Source organism: Vitis riparia, chromosome 7 (genome assembly GCF_004353265.1).
Source record: "Vitis riparia cultivar Riparia Gloire de Montpellier isolate 1030 chromosome 7, EGFV_Vit.rip_1.0, whole genome shotgun sequence".
NCBI classification, from domain to species: domain Eukaryota; kingdom Viridiplantae; phylum Streptophyta; class Magnoliopsida; order Vitales; family Vitaceae; genus Vitis; species Vitis riparia.
In genome coordinates this window covers 18,669,978-18,689,385 of record NC_048437.1, presented here as the reverse complement: position 1 = coordinate 18,689,385, position 19,408 = coordinate 18,669,978, and the positions used below count along the sequence as shown (strand labels likewise).

Here is a 19,408-nt window from a genome sequence, read left to right as displayed (position 1 = left end):
TTGTGAAAATCCTTTAGCCACCATCATTGTCTTGTACCTTGGAGCCTCCTCTCCTGGTGTCCCTTACTTTCTTTTGAAAACCCACGGAGCCTACTAGCTTTCGGTCCTTGGGTTTAGTGATCAATTCCCAAGTCTCATTTTTCCTCAAGGAATCCATTTTCTCTTGTATAGATTTTACCTACTGATCAACCTCATTGCTGTTGATGGCTTCTTGGAACGTTTTTGGCTCCATATTCCTTATTTCTTTAACTACACTTAACGCAAATGTTGTCATCTTAGCTCGGCCATGCTCTTGGGAGGTTTGACTTTTCTACCTGTCTCTTACCAGTCTATAGGATTCCAACCCTTGAGTTGGTTCATCTTGTCTTTCCTATACTGCTTCTTCTTGAATTGTTTCTGATGAAGTCTTTGCAGACTTTTCAGGTTGCAAAGTCTCATGCTCCACCTCAAAGTGCAGCTGATCTGACCCTTCCACATCTTTGGCTAGAGTTTGTTTTGGCATATCTTGCTCATTAAAAGTTACATTTCTGTTGATTATACACTTCTCTTTGCCTTGTGTTTCTGTCCACAACTTGAAACCTTTAACTCCCTTCAGATACCCCAAGAAAATACACTTTACAACCTGTGGTTCTAACTTATTTATTTTGGTGTGTACATAAGCTGTGCACCCAAAAAATTTAAGATATTGATAATCTACAGCTTTCCCAATCCACTTTTCTTGAGGGGTTTTGAATTGTAATGCTGATAATGGGCTCCTATTGATCAAATGGATAGCTATTTCTGTAGTCTCAGCCTAGAAAACCTTTGACAACCCTGAACTTGACAGCATACATCTTACCCTCTCCAAGATGATCCTATTCATGCACTTAGCTAGGCCATTTTGTTGAGGTGTATATCTAACAGTTCTATGTGTAGCTATGCCTTCATTTTGAAAAAATGAGTTAAAAACATTTGACAAAAACTCGAGCCCATTATTTGATCTCAACTTCTTCATTTTTTTTGCCTACTTGAGTTTCAACTAGAATTTTCCATTCTTTGAACTTTATGAATCGCAACTCTTTGCACTGAATCAATGAGCATTTTCCACCAAATAAGTTGGTTGTTCTCTTTCCACCTATTATGGTGATCTGATAGAAATTTTTCAGAGCTAGATCATCGTGATAAAATTGTCATGAATGATCTCGATGATGTTATTGCTTATAAAGAATTAGTTGAGAGACTGCGAGTGTATATTTTTCTGAATGGACTAGATGTAGAATTTGAACAAATTCGAGGTGAGATTCTTAGAAGGGATCCTGTATTGGATCTTGAAGAAACTTATGCATATGTTCGTCGTGATTTTGTTCACCAAGTTACACCAAATGGCTAACCTAAACATTCAGAGCTATCTACTATGGTAGCTTGTCAAGTCAAGTATCAACAACTATAAACAAACCCGAAACCAGATTGAACATCTGGTCCACCGAATCATAATCATAATAAGTCATTTAGATCATAAAATTATAGCTACAAAATAGGAGTTGCATGACCAGAACGTATGTGTACTCACTATGGTGAAACTAGACACACTAAGTCATGGTGCTATGAATTGAATGGATATCCAGAATGGTGAGATTTTGCTAAGGCACCTCACAAATGAAATTCAAAGACAAACCATCATGCTTTTATTGTGCTGGTCAAGCCTAGTCATGCTTCCTCTAGCAATCTTGAGAAAGCCTCCTCTTTCATTTCTACTTCTGAGAATGTGGGTAAGACTCTTCATACCTCTACTCCTGTTAGTCATAGTCAATGGATAATTGATTCAGGTGACACAAATCACCTGACCTTTGACAATAATCATATTTATAGTTCATAAAATCCTCAGACCAACATATAGTGTCCACAACCAATGGTACCCCCTCTCCCGTGTTAGGAGAGGTTCAATTTCTCTTACAAAAAAATTGAATTTAGATTCTATTTTGGTTGTCCCTTCTCTTAATCATAACTTATTGTATGTTGCTCAAATAACCCTTGCTTTAAATTGTGTTGTGATTTTTTGTTCCAACCTTTGTGTCTTTAAGGACATTCAGACTCGAAAGACGATTGGTTATGGTATTAGGAGAGGGAAACTCTACTATCTGGATCTAATTTCGGCAAGCTTAAATTAGTTAGCTCAAGTTTTTTCAGCTAATACACCTGATAAACTTCAGAGTTCAGAAATCTGGTTGTGGCACAAACATTTAGGCCATGCATCTTTTGGATATTTACAGAAATCATTTCCATAACTTTTTTCACAATTGACTATTTCAAGTTTTAAGTGTGACATTTGTGAACTAGCTAAAAGTCATCGTGTTTCATTTCTCATTAGTATGAATAAAAGTCTTGTGTCTTTTATGGTTATTCACTCTAATATATGGGAGCCTACAAATACTTCTTCTTTGAGTAAAACACGTTGGTTTGTTTCATTTATTAATGATCACACTCACATGACTTGGATTTGCTTGATGAAATCAAAGAGCGAGGTAAGTTCTCTGTTTCATCAATTTCACAAAATGATAGCAACTCTATATCAATCTAACGTTCAGGTTATTCGTACTAATAATGGAGGTGAGTTTATCAATCAAGACTTGAAATATTACCCGAATTTACATGAAATTGTTCATTAAACTACTTACCCTTTCACCCCTCAACAAAATGGAGTAGCCAAATGAAAAAATCATCACCTTCTTGAGGTTATTCGTGTTTTCTTATTTCGAGCTCACATGCCTACCAATTATTAGGGTGAAGTGTCACCATTGCAACCTACCTCATCAACCCTATACCTTCTAGTTTCCTACAATTTTATGCTCCCTTTGATGTCTTTCATCATATTGTAAATGTTCCTACCCTACCAAATATGTCCCCTAAATTTTTTAGATGTGTAGCCTTTGTGCATATTCACAAAGGCTTAAGAACTAAGTTGGAACCCTAAGCACTTCGATGTGTATTTGTTGGCTATGCCTTGCATAAAAAAGGCTATCGATGTTATCACCCCCTTTCTCGAAAGCTTTATGTTACCCTTGATGTGGTCTTTCATGAAAATGATATGTGTTACTCTGAGTCTTCACTTCAGGGGGAGAATAAAGATGAAGTGCAAACTTTACATTATCCTTTGGACAACTTGGATTTTATAAGAAGTGATAACTTGGGAACTAGTGGTAAATGTCCAAGTGATGATAACACCATAGATAACAAGGAGGAGTGTCCAAGTGAGACTGGTGATGGTCCAAAATTTTTTGAGGATGAGAATTAGGGTTAGAAGGAAGTTCAGAATTAAATGGAAGTGTCATCAATCTTGCACGATGTACTATCAAACCAATTGTCTTCTCCAGTTGATTCCATGCTTGAGTCTTACGAAAATTCTAAATTTGAACCTCACCTAAAAGTGTTACCCAATCGAGTCACAAGAGGGAAACCTAAAGTTAGCTATGAACCTGTCATCAACTCTAAATCTAAATATCCCATAAATAACTATGTATCCTATCATAGATTGTCAAAGGAAAGTATGAATTTTGTGAATCAATTATCTATTGTATCCATTCCTAACAATGTGTAAGAAGCCTTGAAAAATCCCAAATGAAAGGAGGCAATGAATAAAGAAATGAAGGCCCTTAAAAAAAAATCAACGTGGGAAGTTGTTGACTTGCCTGAAAGGAAGATACCTATTGGATATAGGTGGGTCTTCACCATTAAGTACAAAGTCGATGGAACTATTGAACAGTGCAAAGTAAAACTTGTCGCCAAGGGATATACTCAAACATATGGAATTGATTATATGGAGACATTCACACCAGTGGCTAAAATTAATAATGTTTGTATTCTATTATCTATGGCGGTGAATCTTAATTGGCCTTTACACTAGTTTGATGTAAAGAATGCAAATCTACATGGAAATCTCCAAGAATAAGTGTATATGGAGTTACTATCTAGCTATAATAAGCAAACTGAAGGTAATAAATAGGTTTGCAGGTTGAGAAAATCCTTAAATGGTTTGAAATAGTCTACTACAACGTGGTTTGGAAGGTTCACAAGTTTTATGAAGTCTATTGGTTACAAGCAAAGTAACTTAAATCATACTCTATTCTTGAAGCATAATAAAGCACAAATCACAACTCTTATTATGTACGTTGATGATATGATAGTGATTGGAAATGATCTTGAAGAAAGGAAAACACTAAAGGACATTTTGCCCATGAGTTTGAGATGAAAGACCTCGGTGAATTGAAGAATTTCCTCGAAATTGAAGTGTTAAGATCGAAGAAAGGTATTTTTCTGTCATAAAGAAAATATGCCTTAGACTTAATGAATGAAACTAGTATGACAACATGTAGTCCAACAAACACTCCTATGGAAGAAAATCTGAAACTATGTGTGCATTCAAATCAAGTTCCTATTAACAAGGAACACTATCAGAGACTGGTTGGAAAATTAATGTATCTTGCACATACTCGGCCTGATTTAGCTTATGCGATGAGTGTGGTTAGTCAATTCATGCACTCCCCAAACAAAGAACATATGAATGCTATCATCCGTATCTTACGCTAAATGAAGTCATCTCCAGGAAAGGGAATTTTATTCACAAAAGGAGATAGTTTGGATATTAACAACTATACAGATGCCGATTAGGCTAGGTCAATTCAAGATAGACGTCCTACGTCTAGCTATTTTACATTTGTAGGAGGAAATTTGGTTACTTGGCGAAGTAAAAAACAAGAGGTAGTTGCTAGATCCAATGTTGAATTCAAATACAGAGGAATGGCTAAGGCAATATGTGAATTGTTGTGGATCAAAAATCTAATGCAAAATTTACATATTAAGCAAATCAGCCCTATGAAGTTATATTGTGATAACAAGGCAACGGGTGATATTGCCCATAATCTTGTCCAATATGATTGAACCAAACATGTTAAGGTTGATAGGCATTTTATCAAGGACAAATTGGAAGCAAAATTGATTGAAGTTCCTCATGTTTGATCTCAAGACCAACTTGCTGATGTGTTGACCAAGGCAATGTCAAACCAAGCATTTAATGGTTGTCTCGACAAACTAAGCAAGAGCGACATCTATGCACCAACTTGAGGGGGAGTGTTGACAATTAGGAGTAATTATCTCCAAGTTGATTCTCCAACATTCAAGCCCCTAATTTTCCTCTACTGCTAGTTGTAAAGATAGACTAGAATTACTAGAATTCCTGTAAATATGTGATTGTATCTCGATAGCTATAGTTTTCTTATTGTTAGTCAATTGGTCCTAAACTATGGGATCTAAAGCTTTGTATAGTGGCTATTTATGCCCAGCCAGTAATAGAGAAAACTATCATAGTCTTCTCCTCACAAACTCTGTATTTTTTACATTTTTTTGTATTAATTGGTTCATTCTTTGAGTTTTAAATTATTTTTAGAAATTATTAAACTCGTTAATGAATCCAAAATATTAAGTCTTACTTAATTTGAAATTTATTTGTCTGATAAAAAATTTATAAAAATATGATATATATATATATATATATAAAGCTAACCTAGACATTTAAAATAATTTTTGTCTATGACTTACTAATATTATTGAGTAATATTACTAATATGCAGGCAAGGCAGGGCTTGACAGACTTGCATTGGATCATTCACTAAGTTACAACGATTTATGCCCACTCTTACTAAATTCGGAAGTTTAGAAATCCAGTCAGGTAACTTCTCCAAACGACCCGTTAAGTAGATAGTTGAAAGAAGCGGAGGTGGATTTGATATATACTGTAAATCCAGAATCTCATCTCCTCTCAGCGACCAAACAGACAAATATTTAAGGTGGACCATGTTTGAAATGGAGGCACATAAACGCTGCCCATTTCCTCTAGAAAGTTTTGTAATACCCAGCTTCCTCAACTGCCTCAGCTTTCCCAACTCTGTTATTATCTGCACCCCATGAGTTACGTCCACAGAAGTCAGCTTCTGCAAGTCTTCCAAACCCCCAATATCCTCCTTTACATGCACTCCACTAACAGAAACCGGTATGAAATCAGCATTATCATATGTATAATCAAAGCATAGAATATTGCACAGTTTTTTAAGCCTACTGATCTCAACAGGAAGATCTTCCACGAGGGAATATTTCAGATCCAAAGTCTGTAGGTTTTGTAGTTTACCTATGGACCTTGGAAGCATCCGGACTTTTGTCTTCCTCAGGCTTAAGTATCTCAAATGAAATAGATTTCCCAAATCTTCAGAAATTCTGTCCAAAGGAGCACCACCAAGATCCAATACTTTCAGAAGCTTAAATTTTGAAGCCAATGTCCCCAGAGAAAACATCTCAGAGTTGTAAAGAAAAATGGAGCGGATGTGAGACATTTTACTGGTAATGTCTAGAGCATTATTTGAGCTATTCTGAACTGATAGGCGCCTAAATCTTCCATCAAAACACGAGGCTTCTTCAGCCATTACACAAGAAAAACTCAACCCCTCAGCCTTTTTGAGAATAATCTCACGCATCAAGTCATGAATGTGGCATCTTTTACTAAGTCCATCAATATATACCTGTGACACTTGAACTAAGCTCCTGTGTATGAGCTCAGTCAAGAATTCTTCTGCAGTGTCTTCTAGCGTCACACCCCTCTTCGCCTTTACAAAACCCTCAGCAATCCACAGCCGAGTAAGGATCCCACATTTAATTGTGTAGTCCTCTGGAAAGATTGCCAAATACAAGAAACAGGACTTGAGGTGGTAAGGCAGATCATGATAACTGAGAGAGAGAATGGGATTGATACTTTCAAGATGGGAATTACTTTCCAACTCAGACCCAAGGCTGTCACTGAATTTTTTCCATTCGGACACAATCTTCTCTTTTCTTGACAAAAGACCACCAATTGCTACAATTGCTAGTGGCAGTCCTCCACATCTTTTGACAATATCATCAGACAAAGTCTTTAGTTCTGGGGGACATCTACCCTGAAATGCCTTCTTGAATTAACTGGACATTAGAAAAGTTGAAATTAAGCTTAAGTGTAACATTTGAATTCTTATATGTCTGCTTTTGACAGAATTGAAATAAAAATTTTATATTTAATACAATTACATTAATTTATGATATTTTACATAAATACATTTTTTAAAAAGCTTTTAGAGTGGACTAAATATTTAGAAACAGTTTTGGTTACAAATATTGCCAATTAATGTTTATTGATCATCAAAAGCAAAATATTTCACCCTATAAAATTTTGAAGATGTAATAAATTCAAATAAAATTTTTGTAGTTGAAGGTTCAATCCAAACCCTAGAATGTAAAGGACATAATTAAATATTTGAGATCTCTTCCATTATCACTCATAATTCCGATAGCATTTTCAACATAATATTATCTCAAATAAATTCTCTATTAACATTCATAAATGAAATATTTGCTAATTACACTAATCATGATGTTTGAATCTTCTTTAGTAGATAATTTTATTATTATAAAAATTTTATCAATAAGTTTTAGTTAATCTGAATAAAGTTTTGACCATTTAAACTTGGAAGCTAAGAAGTAAATGAGATCTGGTATGTCTTGTCATTGTATTATTGGGGTCCATCCTGGGACGGAAGCCATTAATGGGCTGTGTTCACAAGTCAATGTCCGAATGACAACAATATTGTCCATGAAAATAAAGGGTGAGCCATGGAGGCTTTGGATCAAAGCTGAAATGTTTCAACTTGAACCCAATAATTCAACTACCATTTAATATCTAAAACTTTATTGTCTGGTAGAGAATTGCTACCACACAATAATTCCTACCCATCAAAGGTGACATTTAATTCCTTCATTTTCTAATATTTCACCGAATAGAAAATTGCAATTAGTTTATTATTAAAATGTCATTTTTCAGTTCATTTATTAAATTTCTGATATCTCATCTACCCATTTTCTGATGAACAAATAAGCAGAGGTTAAGAATTGCTTTGAATGCATATAAGTAGGGAAAAAAAAAAAAAACTGATTGGTATGTAGTTTTGTTGACAATTTGTGTTCAAAAATGTGAATTTGATAAGAAATAAGTTTTACTTCTTTGGAATTTAATCATAACGCCAGTAGCCAATCAAGCATCGGTTTTACCCAAGAGATGTTTTAAGGTTTATTTTATCATTTTTTCCATTTGATGCATTGACATCTAATAATTAAATATGAGTTAGGCTTAATTAAGATTATATTTTTATTATCAATTAAGATTAAATATGAGTTAGGCTCATATTTATATTTTTATAAATATGAGTTCAATTTTTTTAAAGGACCGCCATTTCATACCTTCCCTCAAAGGAGCTAGGTTAATAGAAAGAATATATTTCAAGTGGTTGAAAAAGGCAAATTAGTACCTCAACCGAAGTAAATATAGTAATTCTAGTAGAATGACTTGTACGGTAGCTTTATTAAGAGATTATTATTTGGATTCTTTCTTGAAAGAATATAGGATATTACCTTACGGAATGAGATTTTTAAAATGTTGAAGAAAACAAAAAATAAATTTAAAGTCAATAAATTATTCTTATATCTTACCTTCAACTCATTTCATTTATTTTTATTTTATTCTTCCATATAAAATGTGATAATTTAAAAAATGTTTAAGTTTCTAAGTAATTTTAGTTAATCTCATTTTCTTTTGTATTTTACATAGTACAACCAAACATCGTAAAATCATTTTCCTCATATTATGTTTGATTCCCAAAAAAATTTGAGGAAAATTACAAAGAAAATAAAATAGAAAATGAAGAAAAAAAATAGATTTAAAATCAATAAATTATTTGTCTAGAATATTTCAAACTAATTTAACTTATTTTTCTTTTTTACTTAAAAATTAAATAATTTGAAAATATATAAATTTTTAAGTAATTTTAATTGTATTTTATTTTCTTTCATATCCCTCCTACAAATTTTAATAGAAAGTATGTATATGTGGAATAACCTTAAGTTGTTATTACTTACAATAACCATGATCTTTGATTTTCCTTTTGATGACTAATTTTATTTCAAAATAACAATCATAAAAATCTCATCAATAAACTTAATAAGTTAATCTAAGGTTGTGTATGGTTCCTAGGAAGTCCAAATGAAAGAAAAAAAAATGGTAAGTAAAAATGATTTTATCATGTTTAGTTATACTATGAAAAATAAAAAATAAAAAAATAATTAAAATTAGTTAAAAAATTTATGTATTTCTAAATTGTTTAATCTTTATATAAAAGAATTAAAATAAGTGAAATGAGCTTGAATTAATACATAGAAATGATTTATTGATTTTAATTTTTTTAAATTTTTCATTTTTTTTCTTTTACCTTTTTTTTTATTTTTTCTAATTTGTTTTCCTCATATTTTTCCTCATAATATCATTCACTTTTCCCTCGTATTTTTCAGTAATCAAACATAGCCTAAGTGAGTATTTGATAAAATTTAATATTTATTACCTAATCATTTGATTTGCTAAATTATACGTAAGTTGTTAACTTTAAGTTTATTATTTATTTTTTACTTTAAGCATTACGGTTGCTTGATAAAATTAACTTATTTTATTCTAAATCCTCAAATTAACATTTTTACCCTCAGTTATTTTTAATTAATATTTATCCCTATTGATTTTAACTTTTATATTCATATATATATATATATATATATATATATATATATATATATATATATATATGAATATAAAATCATAATCTTAAAATATAATCTCAATAATGTGGATAAATGAGATAAAAGAAATTTAAAATTAAAAATAAATTAACTATTTTAATTTAGTATTTAAAATTAAACATAACTTTGAGTTATAATACCAAGTTATTTTATTATGTTATAATTTATTAATAACTTAATTTAGATTATTAAGTCACGTTAAATTAAGTTGATTTATCGAATACCTAGATTTCTAACCATTGAAACGTTTGGAAGTGAAGTTACAAGAAGAGTGAAACAAATGACCTCGGATGTGTCATGTCGTTGTATCCATCGTGGGGCAATAGCCATTAAAGACAACAATGTCCATGAAAATAAAAGCTGGGCCACGGAGACTTTTGATCAAAGCAGAAATGTCTCAATTTAAACCCAATAATTCAACCACCATTTAATATTGGACATTTTCAAAATTTGGACCCAAAAAGCAGGTAGAGAATTGGAATCACACAATAATTCCTTCCCATCAAAGGTGACATTTAATTCCTTCATTTTATAATTCTTTCGCCAAAAAGAAAATTGCAATTTGTATCACAATTATTTTAGTTTATTATTAAAATGTCATTTTTCACTTCATTTATTAAATTTGTGATATCTCATCTACCCATTTTCTGATGAACAAACAAACAAGCAGAGGTTAAAAATCGCTTTAAATGCATATAAATATGGAAAAACTAATTAATATATAGTTTTGTTGGTAATTTGTGTTCAAAATTTTGAATTTGATAAAAGAATAAGTTTTACTTCTTTGGAATTTTGTCATAACGTCTATAGCCAATTAAGCACGGGTTTTACCCAAGAGATGTTTTAAAGTTTTTCTTTCCAACATATATTTAAGCTATATTTAGTTCCCAAAAAATACTAAGAAAAGAAAAAAATATTGAGGAAAATGATTTTTTCATACTTGGTTTCAAAATGGAAAATAGAAAAGAAAATCAAATATAATTAAAATTAGATATAAATTTATATTTTTTTTGTATATTTAATCATTACATAGAAGAGGAAAGATAATTAAAATAAGTTTGAAGTAATATATAAAATAATTTATGGATTTTAAATTTTTTGTTTTTTTTTCTTCGTTTTTTCTTTTCTTCTACTTTTCCTTTCTATTTTTTTTCTTTGGCATTTTCCCTCATATTTTCGAGGAACCAAACATAGCCTTAATATTATGCATCGATCTTGTTTGTTTTATCATATTCTCCATTTGATCCATTGACCTCTAATAATTAAATATGCGTTAGGCTTAATTAAGATTATCTCTTCATTATCAATTAGGATTAAAATTCAAATTTTTTAAAGGACCACCTTTTCATACCTTCTTTCTATTTCAAGTGGTTGGTGAAGGTAAATGAGTACCTCAACCAAATTATATTTAGTAATTCTAGCAAAATGACCTTAATGAAAGCTTTCTTAAGAGACTATTATTTGGATTTTTTTTCTTGAAAGAATTTACGATATTCCTTGAAAATAAATTGGCAAAAATTGTGAATAAGTTCATATAAATAAAAGGAATCATAATTTATATAGAAGTTGATATAAAATGCTTTAGTTGTCAAGGAATAAGATAAAACATACTGAATACCCTAATTATGAAACAATGAACATATGAATGTAACTTGAAGTAATAGAGCCAACTTAACAGATTCGGACATGCTTATTGATTACAATTGTCTTATGCCTATTCTCATTCTATAGAAATATATATACTTGTCGTGTCACCTAGACTTAGACGTTGTTCACATTGTAGACTAAGATAAATTCTCATTCTCATGAACCCTGATTTGGATAACAAATCATATTAAGCTAAATAAAATATGGTAGGTGCGCTTTGGTCAAGGGTGAGAGCAGCCCCACATAATACGGCCAACAAAGACGGGTAGCAAATGCTCACCAGACTTTTATCACATACAAAAGAGCTTATGCAAGAGACAAAATAGCATTAATAACCATGTGGAGCTCTCAATATGACAGTCAGTTTGAACGGGACATGCCACCTACTTGAATGCCTGTTTTGGGAAAAATAGGAGTCAATGACTTTTATATCTTTATATATGCCAATAGATTTTTTACTTTTACCATTTTATAAAAATATGTTGTTTGGCATACATTCAAATATCATATTAAAAATTTTCAATTTTATTTGTTTTTCACATCTCTTTATATATATATAATTAAAGGTGGGTGAGTGAAGGCCCACATGATAGGGGCAACAAAGATGGGTAGCAAATGCTCACCAGACTTTTATCAAAGAAACTGCTTTATGAAGAAAAAAAATGGCTAATTTAGTTAAGATAATCACCCAAGAAAAGGTGAATTAAGTGCTAACTTTTTTAAAAATAATTAAATACAAATAAGATATGAGAAATCAAAGAACAAATCAATAGCAATCACTACAATAAAAATGGGGTTTTGCCATAAATTAATTTGTGATTAAAAGAGAGTATTTTGCGGTAAAAGATTTTTTTCCACAAAAAATTATTTGTGGTGAGTTTGTTGTTATAAGTCCATGGCAGTTATTATTAACCATAAAAATTTTTATAGTAAAAATAAATAATTTTTCCATAATAAAATTTGTTGTCACATGTTACTTTTCACCATAAAATGAAATTTGTGGTAACATATATATATATATATATATATATATATATATATATATATATATATATATATATATATATATATTTTGTCATAAACAAGTTTGTTAGGAATATTAGGCTAATCCAACCTATGGTAATCGCCTTGAGGGGAGGTGAATAGGGTGATAGTCTCTTTTCGCAAATTTAAACAAGTGAATTTAAGAAACAATTATATGTAAGTATATGATAAGCAATATAAAGACAATTGCATATAAATTAAAGAGTAGGGAAGAAAGAATGCAAACACAAGAGTTTATAGTGGTTAGGCGCAGCCCGACCTACATCCACTCTCCTCTAGGTTCAATCCCAAGCTTGAGGTTCAACTAATTCAAGGCTTCCAAACCAAGCTTTCAAGATAAACAATTGGATTATGGTTCCAATTCACTCTCTTGGACTTTTGGCTCCAAGCACCCTTTACACTTCTCAAGAGATATCCCATTCTTGAACAACTTCCTCTCAAGGATTTACAAATAAAATGATCTCTCACAAATCCTAGCACAAGAACTTTAAGCTCAAATGATACAAGAAAACTAGGATTGGTTGGTGCACTAAGGATATGCAAGTTTTAGAACAATGGTGCAATAAAAAACACTCTTCTAAGGCTCAAATATAATCAAGAAAGATTTGGGAAGGTTAAGCTCATGAAACAATGAAGATTGGAGCCTTTTTATAGAAGAAAAAAAAATCTAAACTAGCCATTGGGGTTCGACCAGTCGAGCTAGGGGTCGACCGGTTGATTAGCCGTTAGCATTTAATGCTTGGCAGGTGACTGTTGGGCCTCAACCGGTTGAGGTTCAACCTTGACCGGTTGAACAACCCTTCTAGAAGAAAGAGAGTTTTTTGCACCCTCGACCAGTTGAGCTGGGGGTCTACCCGGGCCTCGATCGGTTGAGCTGTGGGTCAACCCGGACCTCGACCGGTTGAGCTGGGGGATCGACCCGGACCTCGACCAGTTGAGCTTTCGGTCGAACAATTCCTCATCCAGTTCAACCGGTTGAGTCGTTTTTTAGCTCAACAACCAACTTTTTCAACTTAAAACCTTTTAAAACAATTTTGAAAGACATTTAACACAAGGTTTTAGTTGAAAACATGAAATCATCCGATTCTTAAAATATTTAAAAACAAAATAACTCTTGGATGATTTTGGTGCATAAGTAAAGAATGTAATGCATGAAAATCCTAGTGCACCAACAACCTTACAAAGAGATCTTATGAAGCTTGGGTCTTTGAAAAACACTTCTCTTTGAGGTGGTCTTCTTCTTCATGATTTCTTCTTGGCTTGATTTGTCTTTGTGATTGTCACTTTGGAAATCATCTTGCCTAATCACACTTGAAATATAATCATTAGTTCTAAACCTTGTTTTGTTATCATCAAAATCAAGATTAATCAAACCTTGGTTTCACAAAGTTTATAGTAACATATCGATCATTTTTTTTAATATGAAAATAATCATTGATAAAGTGTCACTTTTTAACCATAAAAAGAAACTCATGAATATAACAAAAATGACCCTAGATGATTACTTTAATGCTAAATAAGCATGCTAATGAAACCGAAACCATTCTTCGGACATTGTTAGCCATGATGTTGTAGGTGAGACGGATGTGAATATATTAGAAAGCAGTCTTAGAGCCAAAATTAAGCAAGATTGATATTTATCTAGATATTTCATCCAAATGATTTCAATACTGTTGATCAGAAGGCAACATCCCCTTACAAATGGGAAAGTCATACAAACAAAATGTGCCCAGAGACATGAATTAGAGATTAAGAAAAAAAATGATGGCATGAATGTGTGTAGGGATTCAAAACCCCTCCCCCCACTATAAAAGCTAACCAATTGTTTTTCCTATCCCAATGCCTGAACCATATCCAAGACCCTTCACACATGAGAGTATCACAAGTGTTATATGAGAGATCCCTAAGAACAACTCTTTGATGTTCACTGCACAGTAACTAGCCCACTTGCTTTATCTTGAAGAGACTCCTCTTTTGGAGCACTGGTTTATAGCTGCAATGTTTTAATTAAATTCTTCATCAGGACGTCCAACACAAAATTTTCTGAACAAGGATAAATCCACAAACCATAACAGGAGAAGAATGGAAAGAAGAAAATCTTATAAGCATGCTAGACCATTGTGGGATATTTTAAGCCACTTCTCCACAAGTACATCTTCTAATGCCAACATAGCATTCATTCTATTGTCATCATCAATGAAGATTGCAATTACCGACCTCCAACCATAATAATCAACAAGCTCAACTATTGCCTTCATTTGGTACAAATCACTCTGGGTTGTCCTAACAAAAAAGGGAAACTAAAGAGAAGAGTGGGTGGGGTCTATGGCTGCAAATGATAACAGAGGAACTTGGAGTTCATTTGGGACATGGGATATCATATGGGCCACCACATAAGATTGTGGCCCTATAATGGCAATGGTATCAATCTCCATAAACTGCAAAGTTGTAATCAACAAAAATTCACTAGTTTACACACATGGAATCTTGCGATTCTTTAATAATAGAAATATTGCTTAAGGCATACCAAGTGTGCAACTATTAAGAAACAGGGGAAAAGATGGAGACAATGAGGTACCTCCAATCATGCCTATAAACCCACTACAATTTTATTATATAAATGTGTGATTAGTTTAATATGTCACATATTTGAGCTGTTCCTTTTTTTTAATAGTTCATTTTTACAATTTAATTCTATTTTGTATCAACGACTTATTTTTTGTAAATATATACATTTCAAGTTTGTTAATCGAAAAAGCATGCAATTTGTGTATTACTGAATGCCAAACTTGCTTTTAAAAAAATTTAATAGAAGGCTATCAGGTTGAGTTGCATTGAGTTATGTTAAACCTTATTCCTCTTCTAATCGAAGTTTGATTGTGATATGCAATAGGTATGGGAATTCAAGTCTCAAGTTCCCCTCAATGGCAATAAAACTCAGTAAGTCTACTTCTATTTTCCCCTTTTTTCTCCCTCTTTCATTCACTCTAGTTGTATTTTAATTATTATATTTTTATCCACATGAATTGATGTATATAATTCAATTGCTAGTGTTGTCTGTTTATTTGTAATAAGTTGTAATTTGAACTCTTATCTCCTTGTCGTGGTTTATGGCATGAACAATTTCTTTGTTTTTCCTTCCACACTTTGTTGATGGAATCATGAAAGAATTACCATTTTGACTTAATAATTCAACTTTACTTCTTTTACCAAATTAGAAGCATTTTCTCAAAGAATATTTTCATCACTTGTTAGAAGATCAATTTGTCATTAGGGCATTAAAAAAAAAAAATTCAATATCAAGATAAGTCTGATCTAATTCATCATTATTTATAAATTTATTTTCATCTCTTTCTGTTTTTATTGATTCTTGGAATTTATTTATTTATTGTTATTATGATGGCTTATATCAAGTAGTAGTTGAACTGTTTTTTAAATGGAGATTTGAGAGGTAGGGGGAGGGGACTCCAACTTGAGCCTACTCTATAAAGGGGGGCAAGGCTACCAATAAGCTATGATTTTTTCAAATGAAGATTTGAGAGGTAGGGATAGGGAACTAGAAAAGCCTTCTCCAAAAAACAAAAAGGTAGTTAGCATAACAATAAACTATACTTTCCTTTTATAATCATAATGGCACTAAACTATAGTTTAGCAAACCACGAAACTATAACTACATGGACTATCTAGAATAAACAGACTTATTTGTAGCGAAATATATTGAAATAAAATAATGATAAAATATAAAAATAATGAAAAGTAAATTAAAATAAATAATAAAATTTTATTTCACCCATAATATATTTTTATCTTTTTAACAATTAAATATTATAATTTTACAATTTAATAAAATTAAGAATACTAAAAGATTTAAATTTTTATCATGGCTTAATATATTAATATATATTAAAATACGGGAACAAAAAAGTGAGAAAAGTTGAAGGTTGCAACTTTCTTATAAGGTTTAAAGTCACCCATGATTTGGGGGAAAAAAATATGATGCACTGATTCAAGTATACTTTTTTAGTCCGTAGAACACATTAGAAGCATTTTTTAAAAGAAAAATTAGATTTCCATATATTATTTTAAAATAAATTAATAAATGGTGGTCTTTTTTTTTTACATTTTTGCATTACTTACAAAAAAAAAAAAAAAATTGTTTCAGCAAAGTGGAAGCAATTTTTCAAGGGAAAACTAACTTGTCATATAAATGAATAGACTTCTCACCTTTCACCATTAAGAACTAGGTATAATATATATTAAGAAATATTCTCCTTGATGGATTCAGGTATTACTTTACCAAAACTACTGTTTCATTCCAAAACTTGAAGTAGCATATATAATCTCGTATATGAATAATATTGGACAAAAACAAAAAGCATATGATAAATTTAAAAAATATAATAAAGTGATCACAATATATGATATAATATTTCAATCAATAAGAATATTTCCATCATTCATTATAAGGTCAATTTTTCCTTAGAAATTTATAGAAATCAAGATCAAAGTAAGCCTGATTTAATCCACGACCATTAATAAAATTCATTTTCATCTCTTTCCTTTTACTTTTATTAGGACTTGATTAAAGTCTAATAAATATTTCAGTGTATAATAGGTACACGATAAACGCTCTTTACTACCACACCTATAATAATTCTCGATATTGTTTCACTTTTAGTGATATATATGTTGTAATTTGTTATGTCAACTTTTATTTTAGTATTAATAATCAAAGAAGAAAATTTACATTCACTTTTGATAATAACATTAGATTTGCTTCAAGGAATTAAATTGCAGTCACTTCAAATATGTATTGAATTTAGTTTTAAGTTGATAATAATTCTTGAGTAGCTTCAAGTTATACCAATATATAAAATTTCTTTTCTTTATATAGTTTTTTGCTATGAGAAAAATATAAAATTATTTCTATATAACTTTTGGATGCAATCAAATTTTAAAGTAATTTTCCATAGAGCTTTTGATCATGGGAGTTTTCAAATAGGTTCTAGCTATAAGAATGATTTTTACGTAGTTTCTGATTATATAATAATTTATGCATAGCATATAACAATGATGGTATTTGATGAGATTTATGCATAGGAAGACATCTATGAACCCATATTTCTCATGTGTGTCCCTACTCAATGGCAAGACCTTTTTCCATTTGAATATATATATATATATATATATATATATATATATATATATTATAAACAATCCTTCTAGAGTAATTAATTTTTAAAGGAAAAAAATATAAAATAAGAAACTTAAAATCCTAATAAGACTCTAGTAAAAATAAGATAATACTTGTGAATTAAGAACATGTCCAAAGGTCAAGTCACATATTACAAAGGTTTGAGGTACCCTTCTATGATGAGGAGCCAAATTAACACTTTAATGAGCTCTAAAAAACCTATTTTGTGCCTTTTATGTATGCTTAAAACACATCCACTACCAATTCTTTTGGCTAATGCCTTAATTATTTCATTTGATTGGTTTATGTATATTTAGTAGGTTTCCAATTAGTAAAAGCAACATCCAAAACTTAGAAGGATCTTGTGGAAGATATCAGGTAAGAAAAGGTTAAAACACTTCAAACATGGACGTATGGGAGGAACAACTTGCATATGCATCCTATCCAAAGTTAATTCCTATTGTTTCTTTTTTTTTTCTTCAATTAGAATTGCTCTCTATTATGCCTTTCAAGGATCCTTTTCCATTTAGTTTTTCCCTATTTCTTCTTACAATCACACATTTCCTAAAGACATTATTGCCTAACAGTCAACATGCTAGGAGAACCTCCAATAATGATTCCTCGTACACATGGCTTAACTAGGAGGTATACTTCTTATGAATATGAATAAGAGGATTTGGGTATTAGCTCTATAGGAGCTTTACCAAGTTGATTTGTCAAACTAATCTAGATATCAACCAATACTAAGCTGACAATCAAACATAATGTTGATTTCTTTCTCTAATTGCAATATAACCCCTTTTATCCTCCAAAAATCATCATTTGGTGTCTTCTTCTCCCTCCTTACTCTTGTTCACATTTGTCTAACTCTTAAAAATACATTTCCAATCCCTATTTTTCTATTGAAGCACTTAAATTTCACATTGGTTACCAAAATAAGAGTCTAGAAAAAATATAAGTTAAAAGTAACAAATTATGATCTTCATTACACCAAAATAATAATTTTTAGCATGAAAAATCCTTGATTTGATTACTAATCAATAGTGAGGTACAATGATCTCTAGAATCATTTCACCTCTCCGAATATAATTGTCATATAGCCTAAATCTCAACTCCAATTTGGGGTACAAACAAATATACAAAAACAAAAAGGCTCCAATTTGGCTAAATAATAATGGTACAAGCCTAAAAGGAATAATACAACTCAAAGAAATAAATTGAAAATCATCAAATATATAAATGATGAATACATGGAAAAGACGATCATATTAGAATTGAGCCCCAAAACACTATATAACAAATTGAGATTCATTTATAATTTATTTATATATGTTTCTTAGTTCTCCTTTATTATCCCATTTGCATTAATTAGATATCTAAGCATACAAGCCCATATCTCTTACCACTGGTGAAACCAGCATATGCCTAAGGGGGTAAGTACCATTCCTAAAAAATCAAATTTCCACTAAGCCATTAAGCTACTAAGTCAAATTTAAAGGGGGAAAAAAAACAAAACTTAACGATGAAGCCTAATTTGCATCTTGAAAACACATTGCCCCCTTGAAACAATTTTTTCAATTCTGCACCCCCTTCCCTCACCCCCACCCTATATTTCTGACTCTATCAATGTCTCTTACATTGTACATGACTTGGGTGTACTAGATGTAGTATAGAGGATACAAGTCATGGGTTTCTTGTAAGTAGATATATTGTCAATAGTCAGTTCATGGATTTGGGCAATTCAGTAAAGATTGTAGTGCACTGCCTCCTAATTGGAGGATGACTTATCTTGGCTATTAGGATGGGTTTCTCATGGTTAGTGCACTATTGTGTATGGTTACACATTGGACA

General features: G+C 31.3%; 1 protein-coding gene across 1 annotated transcript in view; it reads right to left on the bottom strand.

Moving 5' to 3' along the window:
- Positions 1-370: 370 nt before the first annotated feature.
- LOC117918118 (disease resistance protein RPM1-like) overlaps positions 371-19,408 on the bottom strand; it is a 33,737-nt gene continuing 14,699 nt past the window's right edge. Inside the window, exons 4-5 of the mRNA XM_034834642.1 lie at positions 5,625-6,965; positions 371-589 (exon numbers count right to left, since the gene is read on the bottom strand). Of these exons, the coding sequence (XP_034690533.1) occupies positions 371-589; positions 5,625-6,965 (1,560 nt within the window). The remainder of the gene's footprint in view (positions 590-5,624; positions 6,966-19,408) is intronic.